This window comes from Ipomoea triloba, chromosome 13 (assembly GCF_003576645.1).
Source record: "Ipomoea triloba cultivar NCNSP0323 chromosome 13, ASM357664v1".
In the NCBI taxonomy this organism is placed as follows: domain Eukaryota; kingdom Viridiplantae; phylum Streptophyta; class Magnoliopsida; order Solanales; family Convolvulaceae; genus Ipomoea; species Ipomoea triloba.
In genome coordinates this window covers 29,444,141-29,461,994 of record NC_044928.1, presented here as the reverse complement: position 1 = coordinate 29,461,994, position 17,854 = coordinate 29,444,141, and the positions used below count along the sequence as shown (strand labels likewise).

Sequence of the window (17,854 nt, the reverse complement as noted above, 5' to 3'; positions counted from 1 at the left end):
TGTTGAGTCACTGTGAGTTTGTAAGTTATCTCTCCACCATCTTGTCGGTTGGGATGTAAGGGTTTTTGGGGTGAGAAAATTTTAACCCCTATACTCCATTTTTAGCTTAATGTGAAGTTTGGAATTAGGATATTGTTTCAACTGGGGTGTGTTCTGTATTCCTCCCATTTATCAAGTAAAAACATATCTTCGCTACAACTACAACAAATATATCTAGAGATGTTCACTTCAAAGCAATGCTAGAATTATACTCTGTGGAGATGGTAGGCTGACAAAAAGAAATGAAAGAATGCATTTCAGACGGCAAAAGTTTCCAAGATCCTGCAACAGATATATTTGACTTATTTCGCTATTCACATGCCACAATCACCGAGTAAGGTGATGCTGTGGGATCGTGGGACTAATTCTCCATAAACTATATGAATATGTTGACAAGGAAAATCACAAATCCAAATGAAATGCAGACACAAATTATGCAGATCTTCCATGTGGATGCACTTCCTATAGGTGTTATTGGTATGGTGGGAGATTGAACATGAGGTCTAATAGATGAATCATCATCATCAGGTCCAATAGATGAACCATCATCAGGTCCAATAGATGAATCATCAGTAGGACCAATAGATGACCCGTCAGCAGGTTCATTAGATGATCCATCAGTAGCGTCAACAGATGAATCATCGGCAGGGGGCGGAGGACTTGATGATCTATTCTCATGTTGCTGTGGTGGGCTCATCGGAGGTGATGCAGAGTTATCCTGACCTGCAAAGTAAACGCCAAAAATTATATGCAGCTAATTGCCATTCAATCATTCATATTCATCTGTTGATTAACACAAATACTTTGCAGAGGCTTGTTCTATTCTAACTTTCACTAGTGATGATATAAGCAAATTTTAGTTTAACTATGCATATCTAATTATTTTTTGAACTTATAAGAATAATGAGGGAGATTTGGATTGTCGAAGAGATTAAATTCTTGAGGTTTCAGTATTGCATTACCAGAAAGGTGTGGGGAATTCCCTGAACCTGTTGCAAGAATCCATCAGATGATTAGCGATCGAACAACCAAACCAATGCTCAGAGAAAAATCACAGCTCCGGATATTGGAAAGCGAATGAATAGATGAGGTACCTGTTATGCCCTTCAGGGGAGGGAGTGCAGTTTTTCCTGAGTTGTATCATGGAAAGAGGAAATAATCAGAGCCTATTTCAAGATGTGTGAAATAAAAACAGAATGATCAGTCGCTCTACATTGTTTGATGATTCAATAAACGGAAATAACAAAGAAACAGATTGACAGATTAGAAAGCACTGAAACTTTGAGACTAAGTTATACGGCATGCATTGAAGAACCAAGGTTCACTTCACGGAGTTCTTCAATGCCAGATAAACAGAAATTATACACAATTTAAAATTAGTTCAGTCCACACATTAAGTTCCACAATCCATATCACTGAATTCTAGAAAATTCAAATTAGAATGAGATCAAGACAAAATTTGACCAAAATGCACAGATGCATGTGTATATACGAGCGAATCGCAAATGCTATAAAACCTTTAAGTAACTACGAACCTGAACAGAGAGCCTTGATGGAGAAATTCGCTATGGCTTCTCTATGTGTCGTCGGACAAACGGAGGAAAGGGAGATCACTCTGCTGGAGTTCACCGGGAATCCGAAGATCCGAGGCCTTTGTACGAGATAGCAAAGGCAGATCGCATTGCCGGAGGCGACGGCAAAAGTCATTTCATCGCAGCACTGCGGCGGAGGCGTGTTGGTCTTGTTGTTCGGGGAGAAGGAAATGTACGGCAGGCACGGCGAGAACAGCACCAACTGGTCGGAGCAGCTGATCGGAGGCGGCGGAGATGACTGCTTTGCTGTAGAGATCAGAAGAGCTGAGAAGCCGAGGAACATGCGGATGTCCATGCCGGAGCTTTCTAGGGTTCCGTTAAGTGTACGCCGGAGAGGGGAGAGAGAGAGAGAGACGGTTATTTTGTTCCGTTGAGTAAACAGATATCTGAGCTACAACTCTACAACACGGAGGTGGTTATAGGGTGTGGGAAGCTGAGCGGGAAAGTGGAGAACAAAATTACAAAAAAAGCCCTCACATTTCCCTCTAATTACACAATTGAGATTTTTTCTTCACTTCTTACTTCTACCCCTATTTTGATCCATAAATATGAAATTTTTTTAACCATTTCTTGAATTTGTCATCACAAAATGTAACAATTTCTTGAATACATTCACCTAATCATCCTTTTCCCAACAATACCTTAACAAATCCCGGTTTTCAAGACCCATATCAGTAAAAGTATCGTGATTTCTCCAAGTTGATAGGTGGACCCTTAAACGCTCAATAAATTAAAAGAAAATCGTATAACTACTATTCTGTCACCTCCTATGCTTTGTGCAAGTCATGTTCAATCTCCAAAGTGTGCAAAGCATAGAATGAAGAAGAGAAAAGATCAAAACAACATTACTATCTAAACATGAGCCAGATATAAGCAGGCATGAAGGTGACCATTTCTTCTCAACTCTCAGCTCTGCTAACTCATATAAACTGGGAAGAATTATGCTATTCAAATCACTTTATTTGTTGTTTTTCGGTACTAATAGTTACAAATCAAAGATTCAGGGATGCAAAGTATGATTTTGAGTACAAAAAATCCAAGCTAGGCAGCTGTAAAGCCAACAAAAAAGTGGTCACAAAAGGGCTAAACTAAGCACAGACACTGAAACTATTCAAACTAATACAGCTTGAAAACAAGTGCTCCTCCAAGTACTGCCAGCATAAGCAAAGGCGATGGGCACCGAGACGGGGCGGCCGAGGGCGTCGGGGAGACTCGGCTGCCGGTATTTGTGGTCGGAGATGGAGGGGTCAGAGTTGGAGTTGCATCAGATTCTGGTGCCAAACCTGGTGACAGTGGCTTCAGAACATCATCACCTGCAGATAAAATAAAACCACCAAAACTCTTAGCCATGTGGGCCCAATCAACGCTAACCCAGAAAGTCAGCTAGTCTAACTCGTGACATTATAAACTGGTTTAGTAATTAGTACCTCCGGGACCACGAGATGGCCCGGGAGCAGGTGACACAGCAGCAGCAGGACCTGTGCAGCAAATAGGAAATATCAGTTGATCAAACACTATATATATATCCCAAATCTAATCCAAGAAAACAACTGTTTAGAGAATCATATCATACTTGAAGCTGCAGTGGGGGTTCCAGAAGCTGCAATATCATAGCAACACAACTTAATCACTATAACAGAAACTAAAAAAAAATGCAAAAGTTAGCAGCTTTAATTTAATTTGCAAGAACCTTTGCATTGGACGGAGACGCCGGGGGTCTGGCAGGCCCGGGGGAGCGAGAGGGTGAGATTGCGGTTGATCGGGACGCGAAAGGGAATGCCACCGGCCGCGATGAAGCAGAGGCAACCGACGCCATTGCCCATCACGGATTTCATGATGTTGCAGCAGTCTGCAGAGGGGGAACCGCCTGTAGGGCTGCTGTTTGTGATGTAATTCAGGCAAGGGGTGAAGGAGGTGAGCATGGAGGCAGTGCAAGGGCTGTTGATTTGCGCGTTTAGAGGCAGAGCTACCAATGAAATAGCCAACAGTGCAGAAAATCCAGAAATCATGCCTGGAAAAGCCATGTAGATGTGTGTAATTTGGTTTTGTGTGGTTTTCTTGGGGTTTTGATGATTGGTTTTGTATGGATTTTGTTGTGGATGTGGTGGAAGGGGAGATTTAATTTATAGGGGGGAAGGTTTGAGGAAATGTGGGGAAAAATGTGAAAAATTCTGCTGGCTTGAAGCTCAACTAACTTAACTAACCTTTGGTTTAGCAGGTAAATATCTTAGCAAACTTCCACCTATACTAACAGTTTTGCTTGTCGTGTCCCTTTTTCTTGATTAGTGATCTCTGCAAATATAGAGTTCTCAATATGATGTTGTCAACTTATCAATATGATATTGTCAACTTTGGGTCTTGCCCCAATTTATATTGAGCTTGTTACCTAACTTGTAATTCGGCAAGATTATTCAAAGGTGTGTATAGAGTGTAATAGTCTGTAAATTATACAGAAAATATAAATCACAATAATAAAATCACGTGTAACATATTTGACTAAAAAAATTAAATACATAATCTTTAAGTACGAGAGTTAAGTTCCACCAATTCTACCATTTCGAAAAATGTAAAAGTGAAGCTTTAACTGCTGACAAGTTTGGTTTACTCAGCCGCCTCGGCGGATGATTTAGTACGATGTAGTTTGTTTTATAGCTAGGTAATTGAACACCACTTGGATTGTTGGATATATAGTTGCACCCAATCCATTTACACAAAAAGTAAAAGGCGAAAAGGACAACATGGCAAGTAGAAGACTAGAAGTCACAAGCTAAAAGCTATGAACTTTATAGCCTTATAGGGGATCCAAAACAATATTCAATTATTCAAATTTTGATCTTCCGACCAAGTTCTTCAACAACATTTCTTAATTGCCTGTCTTATTAATCACGTTTAACATATAATAAAAAATAGTACTCCAGATATCCAAAGTAATGACAATGACCGGTGTTCTTTTATATGAGAAGTTATGAATTTAAGTTCTAATAAAGCATGGAGTTATTAGTATTTAAAATAAAAATTTAAAGTAATATAAGATTATATTAAATGGTAAATCATGGTGATATTTATTCAACAACGTAACTAATAATCCAAATCTTACATAAAAAAAGTGACCTCAGGATCAGTAGAAATTAGACTAAACATGACAGCATCTCTGGGCTTCCCTTTGAGAAGATAATACTTCCTCAAAACTGCTTCCCTCTTGAACCCCGCCTTCTCCAAGAGCCGCTGCGACCCGGGATTATCGACGTCCACCACCGCCTCCAGCCGCTCGAGGTGGGGCCACTCCACGAACACCGACGCCGCCGCCATCTTCACCGCCTTGGTGGCGATCCCCTTCCCCCAGTACTTGGACGCCAGCGCGTACCCGATCTCCGCCCTGCAACTGTCGCAACCTTTGAACGGGTTCACCGACACCGACCCCACCGCCTTCCCCTTCACGCATATCCCGCGGTACCACGGGTGCCCCGCCGCGCGCCCCGCGATGTACTCCGCCGCCGCCTCCACCGTCGTGACCGGCTCCCACGAGCAGAACTTGCGCACGTTCTCGTCCGACAGGCACTCCAGGTAGTCCTCCGCGTCCGACGCCTCCAGCGGCCGCAACGTGACGTCGGAGTAGTCGTCCCCGCCGCCCGCCTCCGCTGATTGCTGAGTCTCCATAGCTGAACTCAAATAATTTATTTCTAACATTATTCATATAATAAAGTCTCACGTTTATATGAGAGTACAGGCCGGGGGGACCGAGAATTTACCTGGAAATTGGGTCTTAACCGCGTATAATTCTGGTTACTTTGTCGCCAAGGAATCGACTTGACATGACACTTTTGGCTGTTTCTCTGACACTCCCTTTTCTTTTACCTTTCGTTGACGGCGAAACTGAAGTGTAATAGCTGCCGGCCACTATGATGATCTCCCCAGCCGCCTCGGCTGACTACGTAGTTCAATTCGGACTAGTTTCTTGAGGTAAACCAGTCTAGGTTATTCATAGTTGATGGATTCAAACCCAATGGTTTGAGGTTGCTTTCGACTGCATGTGTAACTCTCTTACCACTTAGACTGTCTTTACGGGCCCATCAATTATATTTTAATATTAATGGTAAGTATATATATGACATTTTCATCTAGTCTAAACAAATTATCAACATTCAATATATTTGTGATAAGGAATAAAAGTTGAGAATACAACTAATATTTTTTTTATAGTCATTGCATGCACTAAGAGTAAGAATGTATCTAGAGTGTGAGACAAATAGTGACAATAACTTTTTATATGTAATTTCACTTTTTATTTTATTTTTACTTGAAGGAACCCACTCCTATAAAGGCAACACTTTTACACCCCAATATATGTTGGTTATTCATAATAACCTGTGTATATTCCTCATTTTTATACTCTAATGTATGTTAGTTATTCATAATAACCTGTGTATATTCCTCATTTTTACACCCTAAGGTTTGTTGGTTATTCATAATAAATCGCGTATATTCCTTGATTCACAAGCATAAATATTTTTTTTTTTACAAGACAAACCATAATAACAATATAAATAAATTGTAAATTTAATGTTGTGAAAGTGGATGTGATCCTTTTTTTTTTTAATGAGAGATTATTACAAGAATAATGATAATCTTAAAGTGATGATATATACAAATTAAACTTAAAATATTATAATTATTAATTCAACAACTCAATTAACTTAGCCAAGTTAACCAAGTATGAAGTATCCCAAATGTTCATTTCAGTGTCATTGTCGTTATTTACTACAATAGTAGATCGCAACTTGTTCATTGTTCAATAAATGAATGCACACTCCACCACATGCAAATAATTTTATCTTTTGACTAAATGGTAACTTTGTCAACCAATCAAATCACTAACTATACATATAACATGTTTCTAGAAAAAATTAAGAAACAATTTTAGTCATTTATTTAATTTGATAAAATCTAATACTCCCTCTGTCCCATTTTACCTGTCCTATTTACTATTCATTGGTCAAATTAACTTTTCCTTCTTTGCTTATTTTCTTTAGTAATTTTTTATTATTTTTAATTTAATTTTTTTTTGTATTTAATAGTACTTTTAATGTAGTTTCTAAATATATAAATTTTATATATTAATGCTAAACTTAATAATATGAAAAATTGGATTAAAAATTACTTTAGTCAAGCCTCGTTAAACGAACCAGACAACCATTTTGGAACGGAGATAGTAGATTTTTAATTCGTAATTGAAAAAAAATACGGTAACATTTTAAAAATTTTAATAGTATAGAATATATTACTAAATAAACCCTAAAAAAAAAACCTAGAGGGTATGGTTAAGTGGAAGGGACTCATCCCTAACTTTAAAATCTCCAGGCTAGCTATCCCATCCAACAGAGGTGCATATAATCCAGCGAGGGATTAGTGATTGTGTCCAACGGTGGAAGCACTGGGCTACACCAAAAAAAATAAACCCTAAAATCTAAACAAGGCTTCCCATTTGTGAGACTCCATTGCATCTAAAATATAGAATGACTATTTAAGTATTTATACACAAATGTTTTTCCTTCTATCTGGTCTGTTCATAGTGATTAACATACATTGCTCTAAACTGAAATGAGTTCTTACATTAAATCTTCCCTGTCCAAAGCATTTTATTTATTTGCTTATATAGTACACTAGTACACAGAGGAATTCTGGGAATGAACTGGGAAGAAGCATATATATAGCATATTAAAGCCTGTGCATAATTAGAGGAGCACCATGCTGAGGTTGAGTGATCATCCTTGTACATGGAGCATGTGCATAAGAAGGGGAAAGCTCAAAGGAGAAGTGTTGCAGAACCATAGCCATAGCCATTTTAGCCTCTACCAAAGCGAAGTTCTGACCAATGCAGATTCGAGGCCCCCCGCTAAATGGGAAGAATGCTTGTTTGCCATTTGTCGCCTTCATTATGCCTTCCCGGAACCTCTCTGGCTTGAACTCTTTAGCGTCTTCACCCCATATCTCGGTGTCAAGATCCATCATGAGTATTGGTAACGACAGCAGTACTCCCGGTGGCAGAACCATTTCTCCTAGCTTCGTTTCCTCTGTGGTCTTCCTAACTAGGCCAGCTACTGGCGTGTATAGTCTTAAAGACTCGTATAAAATCATTGTCACCTGTAACGAGGATATGACAATACAAGCACTATTACTCACACTGCTCAGAATAGTCTCAAATACACCATCTAAAGTTAACGTTAGATTATATTTATATCTAACACATTAGTGTATGTCTAGAATACTTACAACTTTAAGGTCATTCAACCCTTCGAAATCTGGTTTCTTATCCCCGAAAACCTGCAAAACCTCGTCTCTAGCTCGAGCTTGCCAATCTTGATGTCTGCTGAGTAGAACCATAGTCCAAACCAGCATTGCAGAAGTAGTCTCCTGCCCTGCAAAATAGAACAGGATGCACTCGTCGATGATCTGATCAATGCTCATCCCGAATTCCTTGTTCCCCTGCTGTCTGATTTCTTGCAAGTTGGATTCCAATAGTATGCCCAATAAATCATGGTTGTTCGTCGTCTCCCCAGCCTGCATCGCCATCATTCTCTTCTCTACAATAACACGGATAGACGATTTCACTTCCTTGTAAATGGCACTCATTCTTCGGTTCCTCTTCGTTGGCACAAATCTGCAGTAAATGAACTTACTAGTTAATGAAAACCAGAAACTTTCTACACTTGTTGTTTCACAGTCCTTGTTGTTCAGCACTAATAATATATAAACATAAATGTGCAGTCCAACTATCAGCATAGGCTTTTACCTCCATCCAGGTATATAAACTTGGCGCACAGCTACCATGAAGTGCATGGCCTGTTCTTTCAGAAGCTCAAAGATCCTCTTTCCTTCTTCATAGCTGCTCCCAAACGCTGTTCGAGAAATCACATCACAGGTTAGGTCTTGAAGGTCAGGCCACACATCCACCTCACAAGAAGATGATCCTTTTCCATTGACAATCCCCTCCCACTTGCTCAGCATTTCAGAGCAGCTTTGCAAGAAAGCCGGTTGCATAAGCTGTTGCAATTAACATTTTCCATTAGCTCAGTATTAGTGATGCAAGTTTATGGCAAGTTTATGGCATATAACCCCACTATGCTCAGGACAACAAATCTTAAGTGAAGCTTCTCATCAACAGTATATAATTTAGGCTATTTGATCCTCAGTTCTGGGCTAGTATTGTGGTTGGAATCAGGAATCAAGAATAGAACCCCACTATGCTCTGGACAACAAATCTTAAGTGAAGCTTTTCATTAACAGTATATAATTTAGGCTATTTAATCCCCGGTACTGGGCTAGCGTTATGGTTGGAATCAAGAATCGAACCCACTATGCTGTGGGCAACAAATCTTAAGTAAAACTTCTCATCAACAATATATAATTTAGACTATTTGATCTCCGGTCCTGGGCTAGTATTATGATTGGAATCAAGAATCAAGAATCGAACCCCACTATGCTGTGGGCAACAAATCTTACGTGAAACTTTTCATCAACATTAAATAATTTAGGCTATTTGATCCTCCGGTCCTAGAGTACTGAACAAAACTTGAGAAACATTACACACACCTTTAGCTTCTCCGAATAGAAGGCAGGATTGATTAGTCTTCTGTGTTTTGCCCACTGCTCTTTCTCATAGCTAGCAAGTCCTCCTACCAATTTCCTGGCCAATGGATTGTTCCTAGGCTTCTGAAACAGATCATGTTTGTTCAAAATCTCCTTTACTAGCTCAGGGTCCCTGATGAACACCATTGGTGTTGGACCCATCCATACATAACAGTTTTTACCTGCAAAACATCATTGAATTGAATTCTGGAATGGAATTCACAGCCGTAGTTAAAAAAATCACTAGACACTACTCGAACGCTCGGGGAGCGTCCTAGCACCTAGGACACCTATGCGGGATTAATAGCATTTTATTTTTTATTTTTTAAAAATTAACTGTAATAGTTAATGTTAAAATATTAAATATTAACTTAAAAATATAAGTTTGTACAATTTAAGTTCGCTCAGAACCCTGTTGTTTCTTTTGACTGAAATAACCAATTAAAAAAAAACAATAGCTAATCCGCCTTAGTCAGTGTCTAGGAGGTCTAGTACGGGCCTTTAAAGCCTAGGCGGTCATCGCCTCGGCGGCCTAGTTGGCCAGCACCATCTAGTCGGCGACTTGAAAGCCTAAGCGGTTATCGCCTAAGCGGCCTAGTTGGTCGCCTAGCCGGCCAGCAGTCTAGACCACCATCTAGTCGGCAACTTGAAAGCCTAGGCCGTCATCACCTAAGCGGCCTAGTTGATCACCTAGCACGCCAACAGTTTAAACCACCATTTAAGTTGATATGTTAGGCTGTCGACCTCAGCCCTAGCGCCTAGGCCGCGATTAATCAGCCTCGGGATTTTTGCAACAGCGGAATAGGAAGCATGAAAGACATACCGTATTTGTCGGCGAGGTGAACAAAATACGGAATGAGTCTCGGGGCTATGTTATCCGACAGACTCATGGGCTTGGAAAGGGCGTCAATCCTCATCTTCACGAGCTCTTTCATGTCGCCGGAGAGGATTCTGTAGGGGTTCCCTTTCAGGCCTTGCCGCTTTAGCAACTTCTCCAGCTTCTTCGGCTTAAACCACACCCAACCCAACACTCCCCATGCGGACGCCAACAAACCCACCAAAACGCACGCTCCCAGTAGGGTGTATATCACCTCCATCTCCGTCGTCGATTCCACCGGAACTGTGGGAGTTCTTGATTTCACGGCGGGTAACCGGCTTTCATATATCAACTTATGAACACTTAACGATAATCTTATCTTATCTTACTCTGTACAATAACAAAAACTGTTTTGTCACGTAATCTCTTTTTTGTCATTATAAATCATTTAGGCAGGAAGATAAACATTTATTCATTTTCTCATTGGTTAGTTATTAATGTTGCTACTTAATTTCACATTTCAATTTTTACTACTAAATTACTTTTGTTTTGTTTTGTTTTTATTTTCACGTAATACATATATCAGAAGTAATAATATGTTCATTTTAATGTCAGTGCATCGCACGAGTAAAACCACTAGTAATAATTAATAACTCAAAAGTCAAAACTAATCCGTCAAAATGTAGTACCTTGATATTTTTTTCCTTCTATCTTGAAAAATTAGATATGATATAAATATATAATTACTTTTCATTACATTCTAATATATTCATATATCAATCCTCATTGAAATGCCACTCAAATTCAAAAAAAAAAAAATCATAAAAAGTACTCCGTAATATTAAAAATGAATAAAAATATCATTTTAAAAAATTAAACGATAATTTACACCTCAAAATATTAAGAAATTAAATTTACACAAAAAAATATTATTTCCTATATTTTAAGTACTACTGATTCTGTTACAATACTTATTAAAATACAAAAAATTTCTCATTTAAAAGAATCACAAAGCTGCTGTTGAAGTACAAGTTATTTTCCTTCTCTATTTTCGTTTAAAGCCATAAATTTAGTTTCTTCCCATAAGTGCAATTAATGATTTGGGTGCAAATATTTGTGGTTCCAGTTTCGAGTCGAGAGGGGCAATCTCGACATTTTTAAAAGTTGGTTGTACTTAAGTCAGCGACTCATTTAAAAAAATAGAGTAACGAACTAAAGTGGCATAAAATAAATGGCCAAACTAATTTCTACTCCATTCTCAATCTTACCCTCCCGCTACCCAATTTTATCCTTGCTTTACATTTCTCCATTTATTACCCGGATTCGCCGGAAGCGGCCTCCCATCATCGCCGGCTCTCGCCGTCCCACGCGACGGAAGCCACCATTTCCGGACATGTCTGTCTCGGTTCCGATTGCCGGTTCTCACCGGCGAGAGATCGATGCCGAACCGTTGCTAGATTCTCGAAATCGTAAGTTATGCTCCGAGCCTATAGAAATTTTGGAACGTGTATGGTAGTTATTTACATAAACAGAGTATGTGTTTTTTGAGACACAAATTGCATTTTAGATTATGTGGATTTTATTAATTTTCAATCGGATTATCACTAGACACTGTAGAAGCTTTGAGAATTATGTGTGGCTTGTGTTCATCTTAAATTGTAACGCGAAGAAAATTTGCTAGCTCAGTTCTGTCAACAGCTTAGTGCACATGCAATCGATTGGAAAAGTTCAGCTCACGGACTCACGGTTGGGACTTAATTTAAGTGAATTGAGAATGAATGAATGTTTAAGAATTCTAGTTATATGTGTACTTATTAAGTGAAGGTGTGTTGAAGTCTTAGTTTGATAATGGTGGGAGTACGGGGGAATGAGAAGAACTGAATGTAAAAATATGTAAAGACATGGAAATGTATTGTTAGAATAGCTAGGCCATCAGGTTAAATCTCATTGTAGAATGTTTTTAAACTTGCTATTGCTTTCTTTATGTTCTGTCCAATGAGCTCTTGAAAGTTTTTGTGTGTGTGTATGCACGAGCTCTTTGAGATAATAGCTCTGGTCGTATGCCTTTGAGCTGCAGCAAAACGAAATAGTGCTGGATGGTGATAATCGAGACTCAAGAGAGTGAGCATATATTCTTTGGCGGTTTAATTGCCTACTGTAGACAGAAATATAAATGCCTACCCTACATGTGAACATGCCTTGAATCATCAATAATACTAATTTGTGCATGTTAAGATTATTTGTCTAATCTAGACTCCCATTGGAACGCTTCTTGATATCTGGTGTCCTATGTTTATGCATGTGTGGTGTTTTGCTTGTTTATCTGTATAAAATGATTTTAAATTCAGGCAGCAGGGTCTCACAAGTCACAATGAAGGAAATAAACTATTCTTGAAACTGTTGAAGGGGAATTTATGGAAGTTTTAGGATAATTCTTAGATCCTAACTAACTGCATGATATGTTTGGATACTTTATTGAACATATGTCATTGATAGTTAAGACCTGTCTCTGTGATCAAGGTGCAGGGAAGGGGGATGTGCTGACAACAGATTTGGAACAAGATAGAAGTACATCCAGTAAAGGTGGCCTTCGCAAAAACAAATACTCTATGAGCTCCATCCGCTGCTTCGGAGTTGACCTTACACCAGATAACATTGCAGTGGCTATGGTATATTTTGTTCAGGGTGTCTTAGGACTTTCCAGACTTGCTGTCAGCTTTTACTTGAAAGATGACCTGCATCTAGACCCTGCAGAGGTGTGCTGCCTTGATATGTTAAAATCTCATTATCATCATGATTGAATTTTTAATATTTCGATTAATGACAAATTCTAATTCTCTGAATTCATGGCTAACTTTATAATAACATCTAAGAGTAAGTTGACTTCAGAATTAGACTGAAATATGTTATATTCAATTATGTGGGGAATAGATTCTGTATAAAAGATCTGAAAATGCATTCAACATTTCCTCTTCCTTTGGTAGCAGGTACTATAGTGTGTATCATCTTCTTTTTAGGAGTATTAAGTAACATGAAGGCAGATAGTGAAAAGAATGGGAGGAAGGCATCTATTCAAAGTGAACATTTATGGTCAATAATTAATATTATTTTCCTCCATAAGTCTCATTATTTGAACTATAAAAGGCAACTTTTTGAACCATCTAAACCTGATTGCCTGAATCTTCTCATGGATTTGAATATCTATGTTCCTTCATAATAAAGTCTTTGGAGTTATAAAATATGAATAACATTTTTAATGTTATGAGAGTTTGGGCCTTTCCTATTATGGCTTGTGAGTTGCAGATGGCACTTTGATTTTTATTTTATTTTACTACTCTCCCTCCCTTTTTTATTAACCATATTTCCTTTTCAAGGATTGCTAAAGGACATTTAATGTTCAATTTCTCAAGATTACGTGTATTAAATGCAAAAGGAGGGTATTACTGTAACATGATAGCAAAACTGAGGTGTATAAATGTGTTAATGGACTTACTGAAACTGTGTGCCCAGTCAAAGTGGGCAATAACATTGGATGGATTGAGTCAATAGATGATTTTCTGATCTGAATACAAGGACTGACAACTCTTATATTGCTGACTAGACAGCAGTTATATCTGGATTCTCATCATTACCGTGGCTTGTAAAACCACTGTATGGGTTTATCAGGTGCCAATCATCTTACACTTGATGCTTCTTTTCTAGGAGTTCACTTACAAAAATTAGTAAGATCTCATGAAAATTTTTTGCCCTTGTAGCGATTCTTTCCCCCTTTTTGGATACCGGAGAAGATCGTACCTGGTTTTATCAGGGCTTCTTGGAGCACTCTCCTGGACTTTGATGTCCACATTTGTTGATGGCAAGTATGGTGCTGCCTTCTGCATTCTTCTTGGATCTCTTTCTGTTGCTTTCTCAGATGTTGTAAGTGCCTTTTTGTAACTTGCTTGCTTATGCAAGTTCACTTGTGATGTTGTTTCCATTAAATAGGCCATGCATATTAACTGAAGATTTTTTACTTGATTGGAAATGTTTACTTGAATTTTTCTGCACCTGTATTCTGGAAGACTGTTGAAGAAGCTATGCAGTTTGAAGCTGGAAGACTGTATTATGCAACATTTTATGTTATCTAATACTTGGCCATCATTCTAGTGTTTGTACAACTAATATGAGAGCACAGCTTTCAGGAGTTGATGTATGTGTGCATAGCATGTGCCAAATGAAGTTTTGGCTACAACTTTGTTTTAAACTACAGCTTTAGTTTTGAGGGCAACAACAGTGGATAAGGCTAATGCATGCAACTCCAAGCTGGCCTGATTGAATTAACATACAACTCTTGTTTATTTTTACAGCTTCAGCAGTTCTTCTGAGTGCGCTGTATGTTTTCCATTTTCAATTCTGATACTAAAATGAAGCATGGTGTAGGTTGTAGATTCAATGGTTGTTGAGAGGGCACGAGGTGAATCTCAAAGCATGTCAGGATCTCTTCAGTCATTATGTTGGGGTTCTTCAGCCTTTGGAGGAATTGTTAGTGCCTACTTTAGTGGTTCCCTGGTGGATGCTTATGGTGTGCGGTATGTTATGCCCTGGGTGTTGAGAGACATGCTTCTGATTGTGTATTTCTACTAAACTCTTATATAACTTGCAGGTTTGTTTTTGGGGCGACAGCATTGTTACCGTTAATAACTTCTGCAGTGTCTGTTCTTGTAAATGAGCAGCCTGTGCATGGCCCAGCAAGGGGTCAGAATCTTTCTTTAGAGACTAGCTTCTTTGAGAGCTCCAAGAATAGCATTATTCAGCTATGGGGAGCTGTAAAAGAGCCCAATGTTTTTCTCCCCACTCTATTTATATTCCTATGGCAGGCGACTCCACAATCTGATTCTGCTATGTTTTATTTCACGTATGTTCATCCTAGACTTAAATCTTTTTGGTGATCGTGTTATTATGTTCTCAAACTCTCAAGGATGTTCTTTCTGATTGTAGAACAAATGAACTTGGTTTCACTCCAGAATTCCTTGGACGTGTTAAACTTGTCACTTCAATTGCATCACTTGTTGGTGTTGGGTTGTACAATGGTTTCTTAAAGAACGTCCCCCTAAGAAAGATATTCCTTGTAACAACAATTATTGGCTCGGCTCTTGGGATGACCCAGGTTTGTGCCCCTATCAATATTTTTCTACAATATTAACGTTCATTTCCCCAATTTTTTGCTGGTGGTCAGATATCTCAAATTGAAGGAAACTTGTGAATCCAATAGGTACTCCTTGTAACTGGACTGAACCGGCAGTTTGGCATAAGTGACGAGTGGTTTGCAATAGGTGATTCATTGATTATTACAGTTCTTGGCCAGGTAACATTGGTTTTCTACGTTACCTTCTCCTGACCTATATTTCAACTCAGTGTTAATTGTAACTAGTTTTCGGTTTCAGGCCTCCTTCATGCCTGTTCTTGTACTAGCAGCAAGAATATGCCCACAAGGAATGGAAGCAACTCTGTTCGCAACTCTAATGTCAATATGTAATGCTGGAAGTGTCCTCGGAGGTCTGATTGGTGCAGGTCTAACCCAAATCTTTGGCGTGACCAGGGACAAATTTGACAACTTGGCAGCTCTGATAATTCTTTGCAATCTCAGCTCCTTGTTGCCTTTACCTCTACTTGGTCTTCTCCCCAAAGACGAGCCCGATATGAAGGAGAAATCTAATACAGATATCGAGATGAAGTCTAATTGAATTTCTTTCCCCTTTTTGAACATCAGCTACCATTAATCTCGGATTATGCTTTTGCCTTTTGCTGCAGTTTTAGATCTTAGAGACAACCGAAGGAGAGAACCAGAGAACATATAGTTATGCAAGTGTAAATATCCGAAAAGATTACATTATAATCAAAATGATTGCTAACTTGTGGGGATACTGAAGTACAGTTTTCATAGTCCTTCGGAAACATTGCATCTTTTGAATGTTACCCACATGGCAAATACTTGCGTTTTAGTGGTACTCTCACCTAAAATTAATGTATTACTATTGAACATGATTTTTGGTTTATAAGTAAAAGTTTTCGCTTCACAGACTAGTTGATGATCAATCATCATACCAATCAATTCACTCATTGAACGAACTGATGGTTGAGCATAAAATGGAAATTTTCCTACTAGGCCACACCATGTAATATTACTCAACAGGTATCTTTCTACTTCATTTTCTACTCCCTGTTGAGGTGTCATTTTTTGATTCATTTAAACAACAAAGTGGACTACTGATTTTATTCATTCATTTTTATTTACTCAGTAAAATTTGTACATGTGGTAGGAGTTATACTCATTATTCGTTTTGTGAAAAATGAAGCATTGTTCTATCATCATGCCAATTACTTGACTCATTGGTTGACTTGATAGTTGATCATAATATGGAGCGCTAGGCGAGAACATCTCTAATAATGCATTTTAATGGAGGTTTTCAGAGTGTCGGTGTAAAAATCAATTAAAATTTCTATTTTTATTCTTTCTTTTCGTTTTTGTTTTTTTTTTTTTTTTGTCCTCCAAAACTCTATCGTACATGTCATATTGAATATTGAAAATTGAAACAAAAAAAATGCGTTGTTAGAGATACTGTAATAGTGCACCATGTAACATTACTCAACTAAGATGTAATGAGAAACATTAACTTGTCACGTAAGATTCCTTGTTTAGTGAAAAATAAAACATTCTTCTACACTAAATCATATCATTTGAGGCATAATTTGATTCAAAAAATTGGGATAAATAACAATATTTCCAAATTACGAGGTGGTAGTTGAATTTAATAAATTAAACTCGCAAATCATTAGAGTATCAAACTCGCAAATTAATGGATTAGGTAGAAGAGAGAATGCGTCAACGCATCCTACGGTGGACAACGCCGGCCTCCGAGAGAAACCCGTCACGTGGACGACTGATTGTAAATTTGCAATCCACGTGGTGGGTCCCATCTGGTAAGCTACAATCCAATAGAAAGTGTTGTCACATCTTATGGCCCCACCTGGGGGGTGGGTTTCAAATTTCAGCAATTCAATTAAAAACTTTGGGCACTCTACCTTAGCTGGCTGAATTCATTGATTTCCATATTTATTAGCTCTACAAACATCAATCCTATAAACCAAGAAAGAATTTATCACTTTGCCCTACAAATCTCATTCCCAATTCTCATTGGGTACATCTCCTCCCAATCATGTTTGGTAGCCACCTTGTTTCTTTTGAACACTTGAAAATTAATCAATTACGATTTTCACTTATATCCGACTATATTTCATTTTAACTTTTATTTCTATCCTGTATGAATAGGAGTTCCAGTTTGACAATTATCCCTGTCATCTTGAGTATAATCTCATGGAGATAAAACGTCACTGAGTATCCTTAATTTATAAATTGTCAAATAAGGGAAAGCGGATCATAAGATATTAATTTAGAGAAAAATAAATTATTCTCCATATCACGTTTTCAACAACGGATCTAATTAAAGTTAAAAAGACAAACAAATAAACATGTTTCATCATATTGTCTAAATCACAATCACCAATAGTACATTTCATATATATTAGGTTTATGTAGCTAACTTGTTTCTTTTGGACACCCAAATCCTAATCAACCACAACTTCTACATTTACCAAATGCCCTCCAACTTTTAAGAGGTTCAAGTTATCTTTTGTGATGTTTAATTTAGTTAAAAATGTAATGTTTATCATATTGTGTAAAACAAAATCTACAAATAGTACATCTGCTATATTTGGTTTGAAGTTAACTTGCTTCTATTGA

General features: G+C 38.1%; 4 protein-coding genes across 5 annotated transcripts; 1 reads left to right on the top strand and 3 right to left on the bottom strand.

Annotated features, from left to right (window-relative positions):
• Positions 1 to 274: 274 nt before the first annotated feature.
• LOC116002234 lies at positions 275 to 2,508 on the bottom strand. The gene is made up of 4 exons (XM_031242332.1): positions 1,575 to 2,508; positions 1,134 to 1,169; positions 1,002 to 1,028; positions 275 to 762 (listed from the first exon to the last, which is right to left on the bottom strand). The coding sequence occupies exons 1-4, from the start codon at positions 1,924 to 1,926 to the stop codon at positions 416 to 418; spliced, it is 762 nt and encodes a 253-aa protein (XP_031098192.1). The 5' UTR covers positions 1,927 to 2,508; the 3' UTR covers positions 275 to 415.
• A 293-nt stretch (positions 2,509 to 2,801) lies between these two features.
• LOC116002230 (uncharacterized N-acetyltransferase p20-like) lies at positions 2,802 to 5,502 on the bottom strand. Its single transcript, XM_031242318.1, has 6 exons — positions 5,381 to 5,502; positions 4,729 to 5,290; positions 3,322 to 3,642; positions 3,205 to 3,231; positions 3,059 to 3,109; positions 2,802 to 2,944 (listed from the first exon to the last, which is right to left on the bottom strand). Exons 2-6 carry the CDS (start codon positions 5,286 to 5,288, stop codon positions 2,941 to 2,943), a joined length of 963 nt encoding a protein of 320 aa, XP_031098178.1. The 5' UTR covers positions 5,289 to 5,290; positions 5,381 to 5,502; the 3' UTR covers positions 2,802 to 2,940.
• Positions 5,503 to 7,126: 1,624 nt separating this feature from the next.
• On the bottom strand, positions 7,127 to 10,456 carry LOC116002444 (cytochrome P450 CYP72A219-like). Its single transcript, XM_031242584.1, has 5 exons — positions 10,081 to 10,456; positions 9,222 to 9,439; positions 8,422 to 8,672; positions 7,902 to 8,289; positions 7,127 to 7,772 (listed from the first exon to the last, which is right to left on the bottom strand). Exons 1-5 carry the CDS (start codon positions 10,352 to 10,354, stop codon positions 7,347 to 7,349), a joined length of 1,557 nt encoding a protein of 518 aa, XP_031098444.1. The 5' UTR covers positions 10,355 to 10,456; the 3' UTR covers positions 7,127 to 7,346.
• An 825-nt stretch (positions 10,457 to 11,281) lies between these two features.
• On the top strand, positions 11,282 to 16,130 carry LOC116002467 (folate-biopterin transporter 1, chloroplastic). 2 transcript variants are annotated; one of them, XM_031242612.1, is made up of 9 exons: positions 11,282 to 11,543; positions 12,595 to 12,830; positions 13,676 to 13,740; positions 13,830 to 13,992; positions 14,494 to 14,642; positions 14,717 to 14,968; positions 15,052 to 15,220; positions 15,326 to 15,418; positions 15,498 to 16,130. In XM_031242612.1, exons 1-9 carry the CDS (start codon positions 11,306 to 11,308, stop codon positions 15,795 to 15,797), a joined length of 1,665 nt encoding a protein of 554 aa, XP_031098472.1. In that variant the 5' UTR covers positions 11,282 to 11,305; the 3' UTR covers positions 15,798 to 16,130. The 2 variants fall into 2 exon arrangements, with proteins under 2 accessions (XP_031098472.1, XP_031098473.1); XM_031242613.1 differs by having other exon boundaries at positions 11,284 to 11,543; positions 12,601 to 12,830.
• Positions 16,131 to 17,854: the final 1,724 nt, after the last annotated feature.

Excerpts from the sequence above, each read along its gene's own strand:
- LOC116002234 (XM_031242332.1), bottom strand. The coding sequence starts at position 1,926 with ATGGACATCCGCATGTTCCTCGGCTTCTCAGCTCTTCTGATCTCTACA. Across the intron at positions 1,170-1,574 it reads CATCAAGGCTCTCTGTTCAG|GAAAAACTGCACTCCCTCCC; the intron begins GTTCGTAGTTAC and ends GATACAACTCAG. Across the intron at positions 1,029-1,133 it reads TCCCCTGAAGGGCATAACAG|GTTCAGGGAATTCCCCACAC; the intron begins GTACCTCATCTA and ends TTCTTGCAACAG.
- LOC116002230 (XM_031242318.1), bottom strand. The coding sequence starts at position 5,288 with ATGGAGACTCAGCAATCAGCGGAGGCGGGCGGCGGGGACGACTACTCC. Across the intron at positions 3,643-4,728 it reads CCTGAGGTCACTTTTTTTAT|GCATGATTTCTGGATTTTCT; the intron begins GTAAGATTTGGA and ends TGGCTTTTCCAG. Across the intron at positions 3,110-3,204 it reads AACCCCCACTGCAGCTTCAA|GTCCTGCTGCTGCTGTGTCA; the intron begins GTATGATATGAT and ends TTTGCTGCACAG.
- LOC116002444 (XM_031242584.1), bottom strand. The coding sequence starts at position 10,354 with ATGGAGGTGATATACACCCTACTGGGAGCGTGCGTTTTGGTGGGTTTG. Across the intron at positions 8,673-9,221 it reads TCTATTCGGAGAAGCTAAAG|CTTATGCAACCGGCTTTCTT; the intron begins GTGTGTGTAATG and ends TAATTGCAACAG. Across the intron at positions 8,290-8,421 it reads GTTTATATACCTGGATGGAG|ATTTGTGCCAACGAAGAGGA; the intron begins GTAAAAGCCTAT and ends CATTTACTGCAG.
- LOC116002467 (XM_031242612.1), top strand. The coding sequence starts at position 11,306 with ATGGCCAAACTAATTTCTACTCCATTCTCAATCTTACCCTCCCGCTAC. Across the intron at positions 13,741-13,829 it reads CCACTGTATGGGTTTATCAG|CGATTCTTTCCCCCTTTTTG; the intron begins GTGCCAATCATC and ends TTGCCCTTGTAG. Across the intron at positions 15,419-15,497 it reads TTATTACAGTTCTTGGCCAG|GCCTCCTTCATGCCTGTTCT; the intron begins GTAACATTGGTT and ends TTTCGGTTTCAG.